This window comes from Taurulus bubalis (genome assembly GCF_910589615.1).
Source record: "Taurulus bubalis genome assembly, chromosome: 21".
NCBI classification, from domain to species: Eukaryota; Metazoa; Chordata; class Actinopteri; order Perciformes; family Cottidae; genus Taurulus; species Taurulus bubalis.
The window spans coordinates 3,794,698-3,815,935 of record NC_136609.1 but is presented as its reverse complement, the minus strand read 5'-3'; the positions used below and the strand labels follow the sequence as shown (position 1 = coordinate 3,815,935).

Below are 21,238 nucleotides of genomic sequence, written 5' to 3'. Positions count from 1 at the left end.
CTTTCTTTGGTCAAAGCCCTCCTCCTTAACAATGACAGGAATCACTTTTACCGGCTCCTTTACGTTGACATCCTCCCAGCTGGGTCCGAGGTCATCTCAGCTAATCTAGTGGTCTGTGGTTCTCTCTTCTCTTTTTTACAGAATCAGAAAGTGAGTGCATGTAGGGTTAAAGCTCACCCTGCAGCTCGAGGGGAGGAAGATACGTGGCTGTTATTCAGATGGAAAATAGGCATAGAGGCATTTTTTATACCAGCACTGTTTGCCACCTGTTTTGCATGCAGATGGCAGCGTTTAGCGCCACAAAATAGAGGCTCGGATTGTTCTGAGGGGACCAGAACCTGATGGCCAAGGTCACTCGCTCGGTGTTTGCTGCTCTGATTGCACTTAATTCAAACCATCAGCCGACACACGCCTACAACATCACAAACAATAAGTCAGTAAGTACTGTGTTTGCACATTTTGCACTCAATCGCGAACCGAGCAAAAGTTGGGATTCATTCCTGAAATAAAATACCATCATCCATCTTGTGTCTCTGGCACTGATTCAGTCCCATTCTCTTTTTATTGTGTGTGTGTTTGTGTGTGTGCATGCTTATGGGGATAAAAAAATCAAAATTGAAGTGATGCAATGATCCATTTCGAACAACAAACACGGACTCAAATTGTGAAACAGCTTGAGTATGTTTCGATGTTTATCGCGGCGCCTTCACTTCAGCAGCTGGTGATCATTTCAGACGTTTTAACCCACTAGAACCCGGAGGTCCTCGGGCGGCTTGGTTCTGGCTGTTCTGCAGGTGTGATTTAATAAAAACACGTTTGCTGCCTGAAAACTGCCGGCTCAGCAGCAACGTCTCACAAGGAACAATGCCCCGGATGTTTTGGATAATCCGGCTTTTGTTGTACTTAACGTGAAAAACCAACTGGTGCTTCGAAATGAAATGTGAACTGACACGTGTCATGTGTTCTGTGTGCAGGATGGAAGAGACGGTGCGGTCGCTGCTGCAGAATCAGGGCGGTGTGGAGCCGACGGCTGTGGACCCGATGGACATCATGAAGGCCTACAGGGTAAATGAATGCTCACTCAACAAGACTGAAAACACACGGATGTCTGGAGAGGAGAAATGTCCCGATAACAGTATCGGAAATGCATAAATTCAGCTATCAGAATCGGTATCTTTGATTTCCCATATTCCATGTTTACTCAGAGATGTGGCATCATTTTGTAGTTAAAAGCTTCTCCATCCGTCTCACTCTTTGGCTCAGATGCTGGTGAATAAAGCTCTGCTGAGTCAAGGTGAGCGCGTCCACGTTGCATAAGATAAATATCCGGCGGGATGGAGCAGAAAGAAAACCGATATTTCTGAAGCGCGGGGGTCACGCTTCACAATTTGGAGCTTGACATGTTTACACGCTGCCGAAGTACCGAAGTGCTGTTGCCTCAGTCTGTTTATCACCATGTCTGAGAAGAAAAAACACAGCTTTTCTTTCCACTTATGTGTTGCATTCATCTGTTGATCTAAAAAAACACACCAGAGCATACCCAGCATCAGCACACACTTCTTTCTGTGATGATTTCTTGGTAGACTATCATAGTTTTCAGTGGACAGTTTTATGAAACTGGGAGGTAAAAACAAAAGGTTAGACTGAAAACGTCCGTGCCCTTAAAGCAGCGACCGGGTACCAAAAAGTCTCCGTGGGGATGGGAGGAAACGAGTGAAATAAAAAGAGCCTCCATCAATTACCACACGCGTTCATCACTGGGAATAAAAGACGGAAATAGATGCGGAAAATCTTTTGAGTGATGAGCGCAAATAAAAGTGGGCAGACTGGGAAAAAAAAAAGAAACGAGCGTCATAAGATTAAATGTCAGGACGGCCGAAGACACAGGAGGAGAACGGTCGTGATAAAATCAAATGATGTAAACTGTCCCGAGGCGCAGGAGCTGGATAATGAAAATATGACGAGACGATATGCAAATAGGGTTCTCCGTGCACACGCAGTAATCCTTCCAGGGTTCCCCGCCACGAATGGATTATGCTGAGGAGAAGCAGAATGACGAGGGCGATAGGAGGTGGGATATGAAGTGCTGTGTGTGTGTGTGTGTTTGTGTGTGTGTTCAGTAAATATTTAACCCCAACTAATTCAGTATAATAATAATAGTGCAATAGTGACAATAAGTGAAGGTTTTCTGCAGCTTTTTTTTTCATACATTCACCCATATCTAAATCATAGTTTTCTTGGTGCAGCAATGGATTTAAAAGCGTAAAAATGCTAAACAGAGAATGTCTTACATATCTATTATAATCGAACAACTGAAATAAAACAATTCTAAACTATATCCTGCTGTAACTTTAACTCCAATACTCTGAAATGTTCTTTAATATTTCACTCTAATTTCGACTGTAAGATGGTTTTCAGCAATTAAAAAGCAGCATGCTTTTGATTTATGACCATATTCTTGCAAAACTAAAGACTACCAGCAGCCTCATCTGTAGTTATTATTATTATTATTATTATTAACAAGACTTAATGTTCTGTATAATGATCAAAGTATCCGCAGGTGAACTTTCTCACTGTGAACATGCTGATGTTTGCAAATCTAGTCTCCCTCCATCCCCTTCATGGAATAAACACGTCCACGAAACTGTGCTTCGGAAGATGTTTCATATCTCAGCAGCGGTTATGCAAAGAGCATGTATATTTAGTGTCTGTATGCACACCTTGCTCTTGTGTTCAGCCGTCACAGAACACACTGGGAGGGTTATTACGGAGCTATTCCCAGCGTGGACCCAGCTGCATCCTGTGTGCTCAGCAGACAAACTCAATAACTGGAAAGGGCAGCGCGAGGGACGAGGTTTCCTCCCCTCGTCCTCGGCAGACTCTCTCCGCGGTGATTATTACCGAGCCCTTTAACGCCGTCTGATGAGTCGTCTGATGAGCCGTCTCTCACTAAAACCCGTGACTTTTTTAAAAAAGGATTGCCTTCGAACTCCATCGTCTGATGGAATCGAGCAAGATTGAAAACCTAATATATGTTTAGAGGAGCCGAAAACAAAAGTGCCCCTGAAGGACATTATTTCCAATTCCTATTAGGAGAAAGAAGTATCTGCTGCATTTGGATGTATGAAAGAAGAGCTGCAGACATCCATTAGCGCAGCTAACCTCAGCTTTTGTCCGGCACATTAACCACAGGTATCTTCAGCGCTGACAATTATCTGTCAGAGCTGGACTATAATGACAAACAGTGTGTGTGTGCAGCACGATACATCACTCTCCATCCACTGAATAAGTCTTGAATTCCAGATAGCATTGCTTCATCACAGCACATGTCCAAGTTGCTTTGTTGCCTTGTGGGAACATAGCCTCCAGTAAGAGGGTTAGAGAAGGAAATACCTCCTTGATAACTATTTAAATGACTTAAAGTATTAAAAATAAATGAAAAATGACACAAAAATGTTCTCGAATCCAAGAAGAAGTCTTTAAATTGCAGGTTTTCCCTCAACCAACAACTGAAATAAACTGATTTAATCTAAAACAGAATTTTTATTTTTGTTCTGCTGATGAAATTTTTGAGATTTTTCAGGCCTCTGACAGTTATATTCAAATGAAAAATCACTCTTTAGTTGTTGAACTGTTATCAACTTAGAAAATGTCGAAAATATTGAAACTCTTCATTGTTTCGCCGGACAATAACATAAAACAGGTAAAATAGCGAATCCTGACATTTCCAACACGCTGGAACAATTTAATGTGACATTTTTTTTATTTCCTTTATTCATTTTAAACCAGAAGCTGCTATTGCAATGACCACATCTTTTATAGTGGGTGTATGTTCAGTAAAACACCTAAAATACTTTTGGCTCCAAAAGATTCCTTAAAAAAGGATAAAAAATCTCTCTCTGTGACACGGAGATCATTGTATTTTCCTCCCTGTTAGCCGGGCGAAGCCTAATTAGCGGCTCATTATTACCAGTTAATTACCGCAGATGCCATGAAGGCCAAAAAAACTACAAAACAGAAGAGAAAAAGATAGCTGGCAAAGAGACGGAGAGGGAGCCCTCAAGGTCACCGCCACTCTTTGGAAAACAAGTGAAACATGATTAGGGATTATGGGATGTTTTGCAGCCCCTGTTGGTCCCGTCTGCCCATCTGATGCTCTCCCCCTTCACGTTCTCTGATTTTTCTCTTTCACGGCTCCTTACCCGTTTTTTCTTGTCTCCTTCCTCGCTCCTGAGCGCTTTCTTCCCATCTGCTCAGGGTTTTCCGTGCCAAATGTTCCGTCTTCCTCCTCCTCTGACCTCCTCTTGTTTTTGTTTCTGTGCGTCAGGATAAACTCTCGGAGGAAGTGCGGAAGCAGTACGGCGGCCCCGAGGCGAACGGCTCCCCGCCGTCGTCCGCTCGTGCGGATCCGGACCCGCTGAACGCCGACCCTGATGCCAGCCAAGCAGAAGAGGACAAAGACAGAACCAAGCCCCTTCTGGATCGCCTCCAGGCCCTGGAGGTACCTCCTGAACCCTCCTCTCTCTCTCTACCTACCTTCCTTCACTTTTCCTCCACTCCTGCCTCTTCAGTCGTCTTCATCCCTTCTTCCAGCCACCGCTGGCGAGCCTTTGTGGCCGGGCCCGTCTGCCAGTTGTCAGAGTCCTCGCTCGGTAGCGTCTGAAAGCATGACAGCTCATCAAATCCTCCTCCGTTTCAGAAGAGCAAAGTCGTCCTGCGAGAGTCGCTGCAGGGGCTCCGGGCTGCTTTCCAGCTCCGGTTTGTTTTCCTCTGCGCTCGGGGATTTGAGCTGCACTCCGCCGCCAGCAGCCACAGCGATCCACAGCGATCCACGCTGATTGCTTTTATGTTTGTGTGTTGTTTTAAACCAAAGCCACCGGACACATCGTCTCAGATTGCTTCTGCAATTAAAGGACTCGGAGTTAATTAGATTAGGCCACCAGCCGTACCTTTTCATCTCCAAGAGGCTCCTCTTGATGTGGTGGAAGGAGGTGTGGCATAGTCTTCACCTCATTGCCATCGTGCACAATTATTTAAAAGATATATGCAACTAAAGAGGAACTAAAGTGCACAAATAAAGAAGTGAAAAGAACAAGAGTCCTTGAAACAACACTAAAGCCTCTGTGCTAGAAAATAGACCCTAATTACAGCTAATTCCCCGTTGCTCCTCAGCTGTAAGTTATCTCCCGACTCGCAGGAAGCGACGCACAATACCTAATCATTACATATTAAACGGCTTCATCAAAAGTTATCCTTCATTTAATTCCCTTCCGCTGGCGCGGGGTGATGGATGCGCCGAGCGGGAGGCGATACATCACTGCCCCGCGCGGTGCATAAACTCCACAGACACTAAATAAGCGCTGCCCGGCTCGTATTCCTGCTGCTCAAGTGATGCTGTTCATTACCTTAGCCCGGCACGCGCTGTGGTCTATAACTGGAGCTTTAAGGAAAACACACAGAATTCTAGGAGAAATGCCCATCGGTGAGGACACCGGGGCTACGATTACCACAGAGGATCGTTTATTAACCTTCATGCACACACTTCCTTCCTCCTCACAGGGATAGAGTGGATGTTTTGGAGTGTGGTTGATGTGGTACTTATCTAGACTCGGTACCTTATGCAACCCTACTTTAAAAATTCCAAACTAGCCCTTTCACCTGGAGACGTTGGAGACATCTGGGCTTCGCTTCCCTTCTGTTCACTTTAACGCTAACCGGCTCAACGAGCTTGAAAACGGCCACTGTGACATAATCCATGGCGGTAAACACGGTCCTTTCTCTCCGTCTTTGCTTCTTTGTACCCAAACCGAACTGTTCAAATATCCATGTGTGCATTGCGCCTCGCCGGCGGCCAATCTCCTGGCGGCAGCAAGAAGAAATGTAAATAATCCCTTAAAAAAACACGTCACCTCACACATTTAACTGTCTTTGTGTGTGTGTGTGTGCGTGTGTGTGTGTGTGTGTGTGTGTGTGTTTGTGTGTGTGTGTGTGTGTGTGTGTGTTAGCCAAGAGAGCAGTTTATGTCAAGGTTCTCCAGAGGACAATGATGGAGGAAGATGTTACGGCGTGCTTTGCAGGAACAATAATACTCCCATTAATAAGTCCAAAATGACATTGAGATTCTCATTCCAACCTTCTAAAAAGGCTTTTGTGTCATTGGACAATAAAGCGGCAATAACAGTCAGGGTTCAGGTAACAAAATACCACTTAAGTTGCGTTCTGCCACTATGACCCCGGGGACTCAGATAACGCTTCAGACTTCTAGAAAAAAAGAACACATATTAAACAGTGGTGTCTTTTAGTAGCTGTTGAGGAAGAGAAAGAGCAGTTTTATGCATTTGATAACAGGAATATGGTCCATGAGACTTGATTAATAAAATAAACATGGGATTTCTTGAGCTAAATATATCTCTACACCACATATGTATATATCTATATATATAGATATATACATGCATCCACCCACACCATCAGTCCTTAATGAGTGCCTGTTTCTTCCTCGATAGCATAATTAGAAGGCTTCGGGTTGTAATTATGTGTCCCGTGTTCTCATCAAGGCCTCGCCGGTTCCCACTAAAGGGCAGAGGGTGAGAGACGCCCGGCTGGCTGACAGCCCCTAATATGCTGCATGCCACTGACAAATTGGAAACTCCTAGAGATCAATAGGGTGCCGCCTCACCGCTTGGCAAGTGGAGGAGATATTCTTATTAGCTCCATAGTCCGAATGGCCGGCTGCCGCCCCAAAGTTCAGCATCATAACTTCCATCCCCTTGACCTTTTATCTCTGTGGTGCTTTGCACGTCTTTTATTGGCCTTTTCCTGGTTCGGCGCCGACACGCAACCTTTTGCGCGGCAACTCTCCCGTTAGCTTGATTGCTATCTCTGTCTCCGTCGCCGTTGTGTAACCGGAGATGTGCGCATCCTGAACGTGTCCGCGCTCTCTTTTGCAGGAGAAGAACTCCGCCCTGGCCGTGGAGAACGAGAGCCAGAGGGAACAGTACGAGCGCTGTCTCGACGAGGTGAGAGCCGGGTTTATCTCCACACTTTCAAGGTCGCCAGATGTTTCGCTAAGGTCACACCTGTTCGTTGAGTTAGGTTTGACTTTGGCATTGTTGAGCTTAAGATTGAGGTTTTAATGAGGTCCTGCAGAGCACACAGGGTTTCCCACAGGTTGGCAATTTACTTTAGGGAGGCGGAGGGGAATTTTTGTGATTAACAATTAATTTTAGAAAACGGTGTCATATTTTTTCAGGCATTAAAATCTCTCATCACTCACGTTAGCAGAGAGGCTATCTACGTTCTCAAGCGAGCTCCGGCATGAGCGGCTTGACGAATGAAAAGAAACAACAAGGATGCTCGTTATTTTTTTTATTTTTTTTTTAATGCACACGTTTTCTTGATGCTTGTATGATCAGAATCAGAACCATTTATTGCCATGTATTTTTTCACATACAAGGAATTTCTCCATGGCGGGAGGTGCATTTAACATTTAACAATAAACAGAGTGCAATAAATGGGAGCAGGAATATTTACAATTGAATCTACAGTAGAATATCAAATTAAAGTTAAAATAAAGTGCATATTAAGGCAGCGAGTGTGTTTTGTTGCACTCCTCTGCACTAGCTATTGCTAACAGTAGCTGCACCGCCATCACACCCATATTCAACCACCACATCAGCGTATTGTTATTGATTGTGTTCGCTATTAATAAAATGCACGCTATTAAATACCCTTTACCTGATCTTGTGTTGCTGACAGTTTACATAACAAAGCCACTTCTGTGCCCTCTTGGTACCAGTGAGAGTTCATAAGTGCTGTTTAGGGAGCCACACGAGGGGAATAAAGCAGGAGGAAGCATGTCCAGCGGGGACAAGTTGCCCAATTTGTCCTGGAACCAAGCGGCTCAGCGGACTGAGCAGACCTGCCGGAGGGAGGGGAGAAAACAGGGGGGAATGAAAGAGGAAAGGATGGGGAGATTGGAGGAGGAGAGAGGGAGGACGGAGATTGAAAGGGAAGACAGGATTTTTGTTCCACAGCTTTATTTTGCGTCCAGCTTGGATTGCATTTGGGATAAAGTCGCTCTCTCCTCTGCCTGCCTGCCCTCATTACGGCGGCTCAACTCGCCTCTGTTGTGTTTGCTTCTCAACTATTTTGTGTGGTGGACTTTAGTGGAGGGAGGGCTTTGGTAACGATGGCTCTGATGATGGAGGCTGTGTCCGCCTCTGTAATGACCGCACAGAAGCAGCCAGGCTAACTTGCTTAGATGATTATTTCCTTTATGTTGGCCCAGCTGCTGGCCCACACATCTGCATATGTGTGTGTGTGTGGGAACTCATTTGTACTCTAATTACTTGTTTAGAAGTCATACAAAGATCACATTCAGAAATCAAATCCTGCGTCCGATACCATTAGGCTCCGTTTGATCACTCTGCTATTTTACACAAAACCCATCTGTAACTTGCGGTTCCGGAAACCGGGGGCTCGTTTCACCATATTTACTCCCATCTCTCCTTATTCAATAAACGAGAGCGAGGGCACTCAAAAAGAGGCGATGTGGCTTCACGCGGTATTAATGAGCAATCAATGTTCCGTAATCGGAGCCGGCCCTTCATCGGCGTTGTGGTCTCAGAGAGTGGGGCCGGGTGTGAGCTGCTGTGAGACCAGAGACCAGACGCCTCTGCTTCTCCATCAGTCTGGCGCTGTCATTACCAGCGTGAGGAAGTGAGGGTTGAAGCTTGTAAAAGATACACACACACACACACACACACACCTGCTGCTCTGTAATATTGTGCTATTGTGTTCACATGAGCTCATAATAATTCATCCCATGTGTGAATTGGCGGAGGAGGAAGTGCAGCGTTAGCAGAGCAGAGGTGGTCTACAGAGGCCTGTAAGGGTCAAAAGGTGCACATACATACAGTTGAGTAACGCCTTGTTTTTCTTCCTGTCTTGTTTAAGGTCGCCAATCAAGTTGTGCAGGCGCTTCTCACCCAGAAGGTTTGTTTCCTTTATTAAATAACCCATCAGAATCTTGCATTATTAGAATAATGCATTGCACGATGCTGCTATCGCTCCAGTCATACGGATATAAAAAGCTGAATATCTTCCTGACGCTCCCTGTGCTCTTTACTCAGGATCTGAGAGAGGAATGTCTGAAGCTGCGGACTCGAGTTTTTGACCTGGAGCAGCAGAATCGGGCGCTGGGCGCTCTGTTCCAGCAGCGGATCAAGCCCGCCTCGGACCTGCTCCTCCAGGTACGCCGGCCCGCTGGAGCCCGACACACTGACCCGGGTCTTAGCTCTGCCGCTATCACTCGTATATCTGCATTGACTCACAGTCACCTGGTTTCTGGAGGAAGCAGCTCCCCCAGATTAATGAGGTCCAAGTTGTTTTTTTATTTGAGTTGTTATCAAAGTACTCTGGAGTCTCATCTGGAGATGGAACAGCACTGACTACTTTAAACAAAACAAATTAAGTTCCTCTCTTACATCAACCCTTATCAATCTTTTTCTCTCAACAGAAGCAGTTGTTAAGTCATTTATTTTCATTGTTTCACGACAATGAAAAAATTATACTTTGGACCGACTTAAAAAAATTGCTGTAATGTTTTACAGCGAAATGTATTTTTCTCAAATTACATTTTTTATTTGATTTTAACCTAAACTTTTAATATAATACGAATAGAAAATATTTTACCCCAGATAAAAATGTAATTTTATGCAAAAAGATCATTTTTTATCAAGAGCGTACACAATGTTTAGCTTTGTGACAACTTGATTTTTCCATTTGTTTTATTTCATCTAAGTAAAGTTTTTTACTTTAGTATAAAATGCTGTAATTTTTTACACGCACATTTATCAGCTTTCATCAAGTTAAATTTCTTATTCAGTACAAATTACATTCATTAATGTCATTAATTCAATAGAAACTACAAGTTACAATTATACCTTAATTAAATAACCTTAAATAAGGACTGAATAGCATAGCGGGACGGGCAGTAAACTCCTGAACTGTTTAGGAGAGCTTCTGCAAAGGCAATCTTAAAATGTTCACACAAAAAGGACCCATACATTTATACCGCCACTTAAATCACAATAAAATATGCATTTTTTTGCTTCCAATGCAGTTCTGGCTCGTTTGGACCATGAGAAGAATAATCTGCTTTATGACAACTTGCACGAAAAAAACAAAGATCTAACCCTCTTTTCTGTAAACATCACGCAACAACCGCTGTGTTTATATATTTACATATATATCATCTCATTGGTCGCTTGGAAAACACCAATTTAGTGAAAAATGTCCGCATGTGCATTCCAGCTAGATTTTCGAAGAGTAATTATGAGACAGACGGGCCTGCCACCATGTGCTTTTTTTCCACATCCATTGTGATTTAGCATCGTGGGGCAAGAAGGTCAGCTTGGGAAGTTGGTTTCCATATAATTGTGTGAATTCCAGGGTTCCTCGCTGTCAATATGAAAATAGCGAGCTGCCAAAAGAGAGAGAGGAGAGGGGAAAGGAGCCGTCAGTCGGTCCAGACGAGGAGGAGACGAGGAAAGGAAAGCAAGCAAGGGTAGATAAGCATGGAAGGACAGGAGGGTGAAAATGGAGAGAGATGAGATAGCAAAGAGACGAGGAGGAGGAGGAGGAAGAGGAGGAGAAGGAGGAGGAGGTAGAAGTGAAAAACTAAGGGCGAAATAAGAAGCAGCAGAAACGGTAGCTGTACTGAGTAAAAGCAAAAAGGAAATAGAAATAATATGGCTCTGGGTGTGTTGTAAAGCTCTCTGTCAGTTCCAATGACTTCCAGCATCATTATTGGACAGGCAGGAACATTGTAGAGTGAAACTGCAATATAAAAGGCTCGAGGAGGGATATTGATGACATCACTGTGGGGACCAGTCGAGCTGCAGAAGAGAATTAAGGTTGTGAAATGTGTTTTTTCTCTTCCTGAGATGATGTATCTGTTGACGTGAGGTCCGTGCGTCCTCAGCGTCGCGTTAGAACGTGTAGGTTTTCTCACAGGGAAGTCAGTTTCCCGCCTGCTCATTACTTAAAAATGACATTTCAAACCATCAGCTATTCAGTGTGAGAATTAATCATAATGTGAACACGCTGCTCCGGATGTTCTGCGGGTCCATTATGAGCGCTCCATGTGTGGGAGAGCTGTTAAAACATGTATAATTATCACAGGGCAACTTCCTCCAGAATGTAATTATGAACTATTCCTTATTTCATCTGTAAACCAGTAGCACACATTGTAAAACCACAATATATATATGAAAAAATCCCATGTTTTTAAAGCAAGTGAGAAGATGAACATCACTGGTGTTTTTACGCTAAATATAAATATATATTGTTGCACAAATAATCATGCAAAGCATAACGTGGAAGAAGAATGTGGGAAGTATAAGTTGTAAAACAAAACTTTTGCAGCATTATTGTGGCGCTTATGAAACCAATCCTCCACACTTGCGTTATTGCATTACCCATCATCCCACTTGCTAAACCATCCGAGCACCATTTCTAATAAAACTGGGCGAGTTTCATTTCTCGTGTCTCCTGGAGCCTCGATCGCCCACACGAGTGTTCTGTTTCCCAACTCGCTCCGGACCTTTTTTTTGCTTATCAGTAATTAAACATTCTCCAGTTCCCCGAGGGCCTCTTGAGTTCCTCTGATAACGAACCACCATGCTTTTAATGGGAGCCACACCAGTTGGGCACCTTGCCCAAAAATGCCACATATCTTTATTTCAGAAAATAAACATCTCGGCCTCGTTATTTCTCGTATTTTTGCAGTTTAGTCAAGCCTGCGGGTGACGTGCATGTCCTAAAAAAAACAGTAGAAATGACAAATTCAAACAAATTATGTCACTTTTTATGATCAAATTTGCTGATATTTTTCCATATCTCCCCTCCGTCTCGTCGTATTGCAGCTCGGAGCCGTCTCATATCTGGCTGTAGTTTAGCGGGCGGTGTGCAGCTGCAGCTTAAGGAAAAGCCTTTGTGATGAGTCGTATAGATTGGGTCACGCAGGTGGGCGTCTTGTCTTTTCTCTCTCGCTGCTTGTCGGTGTGTGTGTGTGTGTGTTGCAGTCAACCAGTGAGTTTTTGACAGCGAGTGTGTTTGGGAGCTGCTTATTGCTGCTATTCTAAGCTGATCTTCATTATCTTGAAATATGACCAGTCAAGAAGCACAAAAACAACACAGAACAAAAGCAGGAAGCACTTCTCCGTGCTCTTGAAAGTTAACTAACAGTTATTGAAGATCATACATGGTAACTATCAGTCATTGAAAGACCCTGTCTGCATGATACATGTCTATTTGACTTTCATCGTGGCCTTGAGCCTCAGAAAGTTCCAGATGAGCCTTGTCATCTACCGTTTCCTTCCACTATCTATCGCCGCGACCCTGTGACACTATTGACTGAATCCTTGATGAGGATGCTGAGGAGGTGAAACCCGGCACCCTACGATAAGATCAGAGCCTCCCGTGACACCTCAGCCACTCCCACCCCCGTGTGGACGGCAGGGAGGCCCGGCCATGCGGCAAAATTTCAATTTTATGAGGAGCCATCTGGAGCTTGGAGTCCAAAAGCAATGCAGCAGTTTCATTCTCAGAGAATACTGTCCAGGGAGCTTTGCAATGACGAGAGTAAGAAGTTATTTAAATGTAATAGTTTAAAAAATTTTAACAGCCCAACATGTGACCTGGAAAAGGAAACTCTAAGAAATCTTCTCCAGTTGCTGTTAATGTCTTTGAACTAAAAGAACCAGGTTTTAAAGAGCAGGCATCTTGATGTTTTATTAATCCTAAAAATAGTGAGGGCTGCATATCTTTGAGAAGAAAAGGCTCTGAGAGCGGGCATCGACCTGTTTCCATGGCGCCATTAGCACCCAGTCGCTGAAGGTGAAAAGCCTCCTTCACGTGCTCACACAAATACAGAAGGAGCTTTTTCATTTAGCTGAAAGTTGATTGAAACACGCAGGACGGTTGTGTTTTGGCTCCGGGCAAAGCGATGCCGGTTGTTTGGTCTGAAGAGACAAAAGAAACAGAGAAGTTCTGCTGTCATTAGGAGCAGTTTTCTGTCTCTTTTCTCGCCCACCAAATGTTCTGAGGACATCTTTCAGAAAAAAAGTCAATACAAACTGTCAGCGAAGAGTTTTATGGAACGCAATAAAAATTGAAGATGGATCTACCAGTTTGTACTTTAAAACCGTGATGGCACTGAAAGAAAATGTGAGGAGTTGGTTTTTCAAAGCCTCCATTTGCAGAAGGTGACTTTCACTTTTATAACATGCAATTTTTGGTTCTGCTACAGGTAATGCTTTTCATTTGAATGCTGGAAACTAAGACTCAGAGCTCAGGAATACACACACACATACACACGTGTGTGTATTTATATACATACTCCCAGCGAGCATTAGCTTGATCCTCGGCAGGAAATGCAGCAAAAGATCAAGCGTTATGTTCCGCCGTGTTTCCAGTTTAAGTTGATTCGAGCGCAGGGAACCCGGAGTAATTAAGTTCTGAGATTAATACGTGGAGATGTATTTGGTTTTGTATCCGTCCCTCCTAAGCTGAAGAGTTGAATAACAGAAGAGACTGCAGACTAGCATATGAATAAAAAAAAATAAAAAAAATAAAAGGAATCCCTTACTCCCTGATGCAATTATTTCCTTTTCATATAATTTTTTCCGAGCCGATGACATTAGTGACTTTGAGCGCATGAATTAGGGCTCGCCGTGGCACCAGCAGAGGGAATCTGATGGCCACACTGTGCAGCCTTTTGAAAAAATCCTTTTTTTATTGACAATCATAACTTGAGAGATTTACTGTGTTTCAGATATAAAATGTGAAAATATTTGTTTTGAATAAACAGACTTTTTGATTAGACTATGTGCTTGTTGATGTAGAAAAAATCCCCCTACCATTCTGCCGTTCTGTCATTTAAATGTCTTGAAATGAAGGTTTCAATCCGGTGTCCTTCCTTCTGCCTTTCAGAAACTCCACTCCCGGATCATGGATCTATCTGCGGCAGATTTACTTTTGGAGCCCGAGAGAAGCAAAGCCTTCCTGCTTTCCAGGAATACAGACTCTCCCTTCAGTGTAAGCTTTAATAGGACATACGCAGGAGGCAATGTATTTCAGCCGTATGAATCGTCCAGGTAGCATAACCGCAACTCACTCAAGAAATCATTACAAGATATTAAAATACAGACATAACTAGATGAAGCCGTGACCCCTCCTCTGCTCTGGGCAGGAAGAGCTGGCAGTATCACTCGGCACTAGGAGGAATACATCCTTGTCATATTACCAGAAAACCATCGATTGACTTGCTATCAGTAAAAAAAATGACTCCACAGGACACTGTGGAATATTAGTCATCTTATGTATTATGCATTGAGGCCTGAAAATGTGTTATTTTACCCTTTTAGCCCTTTGAGAATGCCATCTGATAAACTCTAAAGTGTATCGTTGAGAGCAGAAGAGGAGGGAGAAAATTAAATAATTATTATTGATTCATAAATCATCTCGTTATCTGAATGTGCGAAAGTATCACATCTCTTTAAAAACGCTGCATTAGGTGATACGCACAAGTGACACTTATATGAGAGGAGTGAAATATCTTATTTCTTGTCTTGCATGTGAAAATAAAATGCATTGCATAGTAAAATCCTCTGCAGTGAGATGCTAATTAAAGAAACATCTGCTGTGCTCTGATGACTGCACATAGACATTTGATTGATATTTTTAAATTGAGTTTGAAAAGTGCATTGCCGAAGCATTTTAGCTATTTGATTGGTCTGTCAAGTCTTTTAAAAATATCCTTAACAGCAAGATAGCAATTAGACAAGCATCGCCAGCTGACAACTCGCACATCCAAATACTCTGACATTTCGAGTACTCGCGGACTAAACCATGCAGTAATTCACTGTACGTCATATTGCTTGTCTCCATCGCATAGGAGGTGCAGTTGAATGGAAAGGCAGGTCTCCCAGTGGCCAAGTGTCTGAGCCAGCTGAGTCTGACAGTGCCAGCGCCCGTGTACCCACGCAGCAGCTGTAGCAGTAGCGAGCTGTCCCTGTCGAGTGCATGCAGTGAATTCTCCAGCGGCTCCTACACCTGGAATGATGGACGCTCCTGTGGGAAAATGGTAAACCTTGTCACTCTATAATAGACTCGTTAGCTGTACAGTAGCTCATCGAGATCCCTGTTTGCTGCTTTTCTTCCGAGGCCCTGTTTGTATGATACGGAGATGATAAACACGTGTTGACCCGCTCTTTCTTTTTGCCCTGTAGTCATCTCTGACCTGGGAGAAGAGGCTGAGTTTGGGCTCGTCGGCTCCGAGTAACATCTGCGCCCCGCCGGAGGAGCAGCAGCCCACAAGACGCAAGGAGAGCAACATACTGGAGGGACTGAGGAAGCTCCAGAGGAGGAAACACAGGAGCTCCTCTGTTTCATCCAAGGTTTCCAAGTCAGCCGACAAAGACTGCATGAACTCCAACGAGGGCATCTACTCCCTGGGTATCAAGAGTGGCAGTAAAGGGGTGTCCAAGCCCACACACGTGGGAAGAACTTTAGCTGTCGGGGGCAAGAAGTTCTCTTATGATTCCGACGATGCAGATGATGAATTGCCACATTCCAGTCGAGGGGTTGACGTCCCCACCAAGGACAGCTGGTTTTACTGCAAGAGGCTCTCTCGCAGCATTTCAGACAGTTTGTGCAGCTGGGAGGGGCTACAAGACAGCAGAGGCGGAGGGGACGGGAGCTCAGGTCCCGGGGGTTCAAAACACCCCTCTAGTTGTGACTCTAAAGAGCGTCCTGAGAAACTCCTGAGTTTCATCAACAGTTTTCTCCCCGAGGGAGGGAGGAAGTCAGCTTTTACTAAACCATCCTTGCAGCACTTCATCCCTTCTGACCCAGAGGGTCCAAACCTCCTCTCCGACGTGGATGATCCAGAGGAACTCAACTCTGAGTCTAGTGACGTCCGAATGTCCTTCAGCCAGCCACCGGAGCAAGCGGAGAGGGACTCCGAGAGGTTGTCACGAGACGCCGCCAAGCTGCTCGCGCAACAGTGCTTGCGAAGAGAGCAGGGACGCACCCAGTCTGCAGATGGGAGGCCCAGGCCTTTCAGCCTAATTAAGGAGCCCAAAGGGGCACAGTGTACTCAGTCTGAGGAGAGCATTTTGGCAATATTTGATGCCGAAGGAGAGCCTATTGAACTTTGTGCTCAGAAGCTCAAAGCAGGTGCCGGCCATCGAAATGACATCCAAAGTAGCAAGATAATTGACGTTTACACAGAACTACTGCCCCGCGAGAGGCCAACAAGGCAAAAATCGGCAAACGCAAGAAACTACACCGTTCTTGAATCTCCAGAGAAGCCATCTGAATATCAAATTAGGTCAAGCAAAACAAGCAATAGCAGGGTGGGCAGTGCAGAGAGGCCGTCAATGCAGCTGACTCCACAAAGGAAACTAATCAAACCACCAGCCAACCGACCTAACCTAGGCCATTCAATCCCTCCCATGAACGATTCTGGCCCGAAGTCGAGTGGTTCAAAGATACCCGGTCGAAACAAACCTTTAGGATCACCACTGAGATTGTCTAAGGGCTCTTCCACTGAACCAAGTATCAGTGGAAACTCAGAGAAATCCCCCTCCTCGCCTGCAGTTAAAATGTCCAGGTTCATTAAAGCAGCAGGAACCTGCTCACAGAGCCCAAAGGCAGTAAACTCCAAGCTCCCCAACAGTACCGAGTGGAGTAAGGGCTCCTCCTCAAGTTCCCCACACCTCTCAAGGAGACACCTGGACTATGCTGACAACGGCGAACAGCCCACCAGAGACAAACACTGTGAAACCAGCAAAAATAAACTCAGGTCCCCTTCTCCTCCCCCTCCTCCGGGCCGCACCACCTCCTTACTGATCAGACCAAATTACGAAGGGTCGCCTCAAGCACATAAAACATGGGTGGCTCAAACCTCCACGCCAACCACTGTGAGGGGCCCTCCCCCAAGTTACCACACATCACTTGTACCAAATATGCAAACTACGCTACCCATCAAGGATAAAGACTGTTCAGACTTGGATGCAGGCTACGGGACTGCACTTGCACCTCAGAAACTGGTCGAGAAAACCAGTCAGCACCTTCAAAAGTCCCCCGCCATGACTCAGACAACTACTAAAGGCACTTCCAAGAGGATGACCGCGAAAGACTACCTCCCTTCTGCAAACTCAGGGTGTGCTCCAGAAACTGAAAATGCACCTAAAAGCTCAAAGAATGTCCCGCCTCCCTACAGTGCCCTCAGAGGGTCCTCTCTTCAAAACTCATTTGCAGGTAAAAGAGGATCAACCCATGATTATGTCCATCAGACAGTGCAGAAGACTTCTATCAGTTTACCTATATCGCTTCAGGACACCCCTCAAGGTAAAACCGAACCCCAAAATGGCAAAGCGGTTGTCAGCCCACCCAGCTCAGTCATGCTTTCCCCCAACGCAGCGGATAAAGCCTCAAAAACTCGCATCCCAATGGGATTTAAAGCCTTTTTAAAATCTCCCCCGAGCCATAAAAATAGTCCCTCTATACCAGGCAAGCAAGAAAAAGATCATATCAACTCAGTATCCAAGGAAACTGTGACTTTAAATGTTTCTACACAGTGTGACAGTTTGCAGCCAGTGTACATTATTGATTCACCACCCAAGATGTCTGTTACAGAGGGGAAAGGTGATGTCCAGTGTAGGTTACTGGAAGACGAAGAGCATGCTGCTGTGTTGCCAGAGGAGGAAGAGGTTTGCGATAAAGGGAAAAGGAGCAGTCAGCTTTTCTCCAGATCCATATCTGTAACTACCAAACCTCATCTTAAGCCAGCTTTGGGGATGAATGGGGCTAAAGCCAGGAGCCAGAGTTTCAGCACCAACTACATTGAGAAACCCAACATCAATTCTCTAGATGGACCGGGAAAAATCCGAACTCACATCATCACCAACTCGGGGGAAAGGGGAAACTCTTTGTCGAGGCAGACTTCATTGGAGGTACCAAGTGTTGGGTTAGCGGAGAGCCCTGTCCATCCGCCCAGGACTAGGCTTAGCCACTATGGAGGCATGACGGGATCAAACAGCCACAACGTCCTGCCTGAGAGAACTTCTAAATCAGGCTCCAAAGGTGACGGGTCACAGGGCACGGCGAAGGCGGAGGCCCGAAGCTTACCCATCAGTGATAGAATTGGCTTGAAAAACATTCGTAAGACAGCAAAAGTTGCCTCTCATCCACAGTTTCATCCTCCCTCCACTTGTGTCTATCACTCAGTGAATTCAGTGCGAGAGACGGGAGGCCTAGAATCCACCACTAACGAGCCAGACCTTAGCAGGGAAATCCTAACCCAGGCAGATACTCCGGATACGGAGGAGAAAAAAAACAGCCCAACAAACTGCACTATTGAAGAGAAAGTCATGATGGGAATCGAGGAGAATTTGCAGAAATGTCAAGAGCAGGAGAAAGTAGCCGCCTGTGAGACCAAACAGAAAACGGGACCCTCTCTGGCCAACTGGTTCGGCCTCCGTAAGAGCAAACTTCCAGCTCTGAGTGGTAAGAAAGCAGACTCTCCAAAGGGGAAAGAGGAGAAGAAAGAGTCAAAGATTGGATCGGTGCTCGGAGGCAAACAGGTGAAGTCTGACAAGAAGAAGGATAAGAAGAAGAATGACAACCAGCAGAGGGACAGTCAGGAGGTGCAGAACCTGTCTGAGATGAACAACAAGCTGAGCTCCATCATGGACCACTGCAACAACCAGATGGGCCAGATTGCCAGTCAGATCCAGTGCACGACGGCCTTTATCGGCAAGGACCAGTTTGTGAAAGAGCTTCTTGGCAGGTGGGTGAAAAGAACATCTTTGTCATTGAGTAAAATCCAGAATGAATTACCCTTAATTGATCGGATGCGACGCTGATTACTTCCTGCCACCGAGCCTCCTCAGTGTCGTCGAGTGAATCGACGATTTAAAAAACAAATTGGTAGTTCTATTAAATTAAACATGAGCCACCGTTACGTTGAACTTGGGAGGAACTGATAAATAAACAGCAGCTGTCTGTTTGAGTCACGACCCAGTCGGACCAGCATTCAGACACATAGTCGGCACACTCAAGGTAAAGCTCCACATTTCACACTTCAGATCACAGCTGACGGATTTGTATCCTGAGTAACAGCAATCACTTGAATCTTCACAGAGGTTGTTCAACATTTGACGGCATTTCTGTGCAAGCGTTTCTCTGCACCGAGCGCTTTACGCGCAGGTCAATGCAATTCCTCAGCGGGCTCATTTCCCACCTGGCGAGTTGATAAAGGAGGATCTCGCCGTGCAGACATAAAAACTGATCAAATCTCATTTTCTCGCAGGACCGCTGTGAAGGGCAACTGTGTGGCTGCATCGCCGCCTGGGATCTCCACACCCAAGAAACACAGTGACATGAAGGGAGACGTGGAGATCTGTGCAGATACTGCTGTGAGTGAGCAAGCACAACTGGCTTTATTATATGTGTGTGTGTCTGTGTCGAGCTCTTCTTGTTTGTCTCTGGCTATGTTTTGACAGGCTGCCGGCACACACACACACACACACGCATGCATGCAAATTCCCACTGGTTTCCACACTTGTTCAGTACATGTACATGCACCGCCTCTTCACTACCATATCCCCCGAAGCATCGCTATTGATTAACATTGTGCTTTGGACTCTGCAATTCTTCGCCTACTTTTCTCAGTATCCATCCGGAGCAATATTGTTGTTGTTGTTGTTTCCACAAAGGTTGAGCTGAGAGACAGTCATCAGGTCATGTAATATATAAACTTAAATTAGGCGTGTCTCAGTGACTTGTTCTAGCGCACTATGTAAGCAAAAAGGCCCAAAATTATGACCTTGTGGATTTATTCTTTATCATCTGTCTGTCCAAAAAAATGACGGACTGCCCGAGTGCTTGAGAGAGCTTGACAATAGCAAGACGGCAATACAAAAAAATAAAGTATAAGGGGCGAGCCGAATGGTGGAGGAGAGAATCACACAAAGAGAATCTCGCTGCATAATGTCGGACATTTAATCCAGATGATGTGGGATTTTGATAACATGGAGGAGCCCGTTATCACCGGCACTCAGTTTGACAAAAGAGCCATTTAAAACCATCCTCCAAGCTTTCTCTCTATCTTCTCCCCACAGGAATGCAACAAAAGAGGAACACTTTATGACCTACAAGCTCCATCTTTTTTACCACCCCAAAACCATTTAAAAAAATAACCCAATTAAAGTAAAGTACTACACTTTACTTTTACTTCTTTTTAAACAAAACTTGAAACATATTACGCAATGGCAGAAACAAAACAAAATCATAACACACACTCATTTAAAGGTACTATAAGTGCTACTTTCTCACTTTTCTATTGCAAATTTCCTCAAAAGGCATACAAATGGATAAATGTTAGATAATGAAACACTGTCTACAGTGTAATGTGATATATCTCAGCTGCTTACTGAAGGTTGTATCACCAACATCACTGTTTTATTAATATTCTAGACCATTTTGATGACTCAGAAGATCAACATGAGGCCTGAAAATGAAGCGGGATGCATCCCGGACACGGCTTGCCAAGACCACATGATAGGTAAGCGTTTGCACCAAAGATAACTCAAGTATACTGTATGAGTATGTGCCAAAAACCAAAACAATGCTCGCATGTTGTGTGCAATATTCCTTTTTACAACTTTTCTCTAATGCCTAATGTTGGTGTTGTAACTGAGCTTCATATTTGCCAGTGATTACCTCACCCAGGACATATTTTCTCAAGTAGAGCTCACGAAAAGCTGTCACTAACCGTCACGAATCAACCGGTGCAACGGAGCATTCGCACATTTTTATTTTTTACAGTTGTGATTTCCTGATGTGATTGACAACTCAATTCCTCTGCCAGCTAATTCCCCTCAGTGCCAGACTCACCATTACTGTGGGGGAAAAGAAGAAGCAGCTGCTAAAAAATGTATAAATAAATAAAAACTCATTGACATTCTAGTCGGGTGATTGATGTGCAACCAGGTGACATTTTGCAATGCCTGAGTACGGGATGATGATTGTTATTATTGCAGTGCAGTTTTATATGTAAATCGACGTGGAGAGTGCAGCTACTTTGTTACTTAGTTGGACGTTGGAGAAATTGTCTCAGTGATCGATCTCAAAGGTTGTCATGACTTTTTTTTTATATAATACC

At 44.6% G+C, this 21,238-nt stretch overlaps 1 protein-coding gene across 1 annotated transcript in view; it reads left to right on the top strand.

The window, feature by feature from the left end:
* LOC306753119 (nck-associated protein 5-like) overlaps positions 1 to 21,238 on the top strand; it is a gene marked incomplete at its 5' end in the record, with an annotated part of 107,158 nt that overhangs the window by 73,976 nt on the left and 11,944 nt on the right. The window contains 10 exons of the mRNA XM_079236962.1: positions 975 to 1,065; positions 4,328 to 4,501; positions 6,951 to 7,019; positions 8,959 to 8,997; positions 9,135 to 9,254; positions 13,999 to 14,103; positions 14,963 to 15,151; positions 15,297 to 18,862; positions 19,385 to 19,490; positions 20,551 to 20,638. Coding sequence (XP_079093088.1) covers positions 975 to 1,065; positions 4,328 to 4,501; positions 6,951 to 7,019; positions 8,959 to 8,997; positions 9,135 to 9,254; positions 13,999 to 14,103; positions 14,963 to 15,151; positions 15,297 to 18,862; positions 19,385 to 19,490; positions 20,551 to 20,638 — 4,547 coding nt within the window. The remainder of the gene's footprint in view (positions 1 to 974; positions 1,066 to 4,327; positions 4,502 to 6,950; positions 7,020 to 8,958; positions 8,998 to 9,134; positions 9,255 to 13,998; positions 14,104 to 14,962; positions 15,152 to 15,296; positions 18,863 to 19,384; positions 19,491 to 20,550; positions 20,639 to 21,238) is intronic.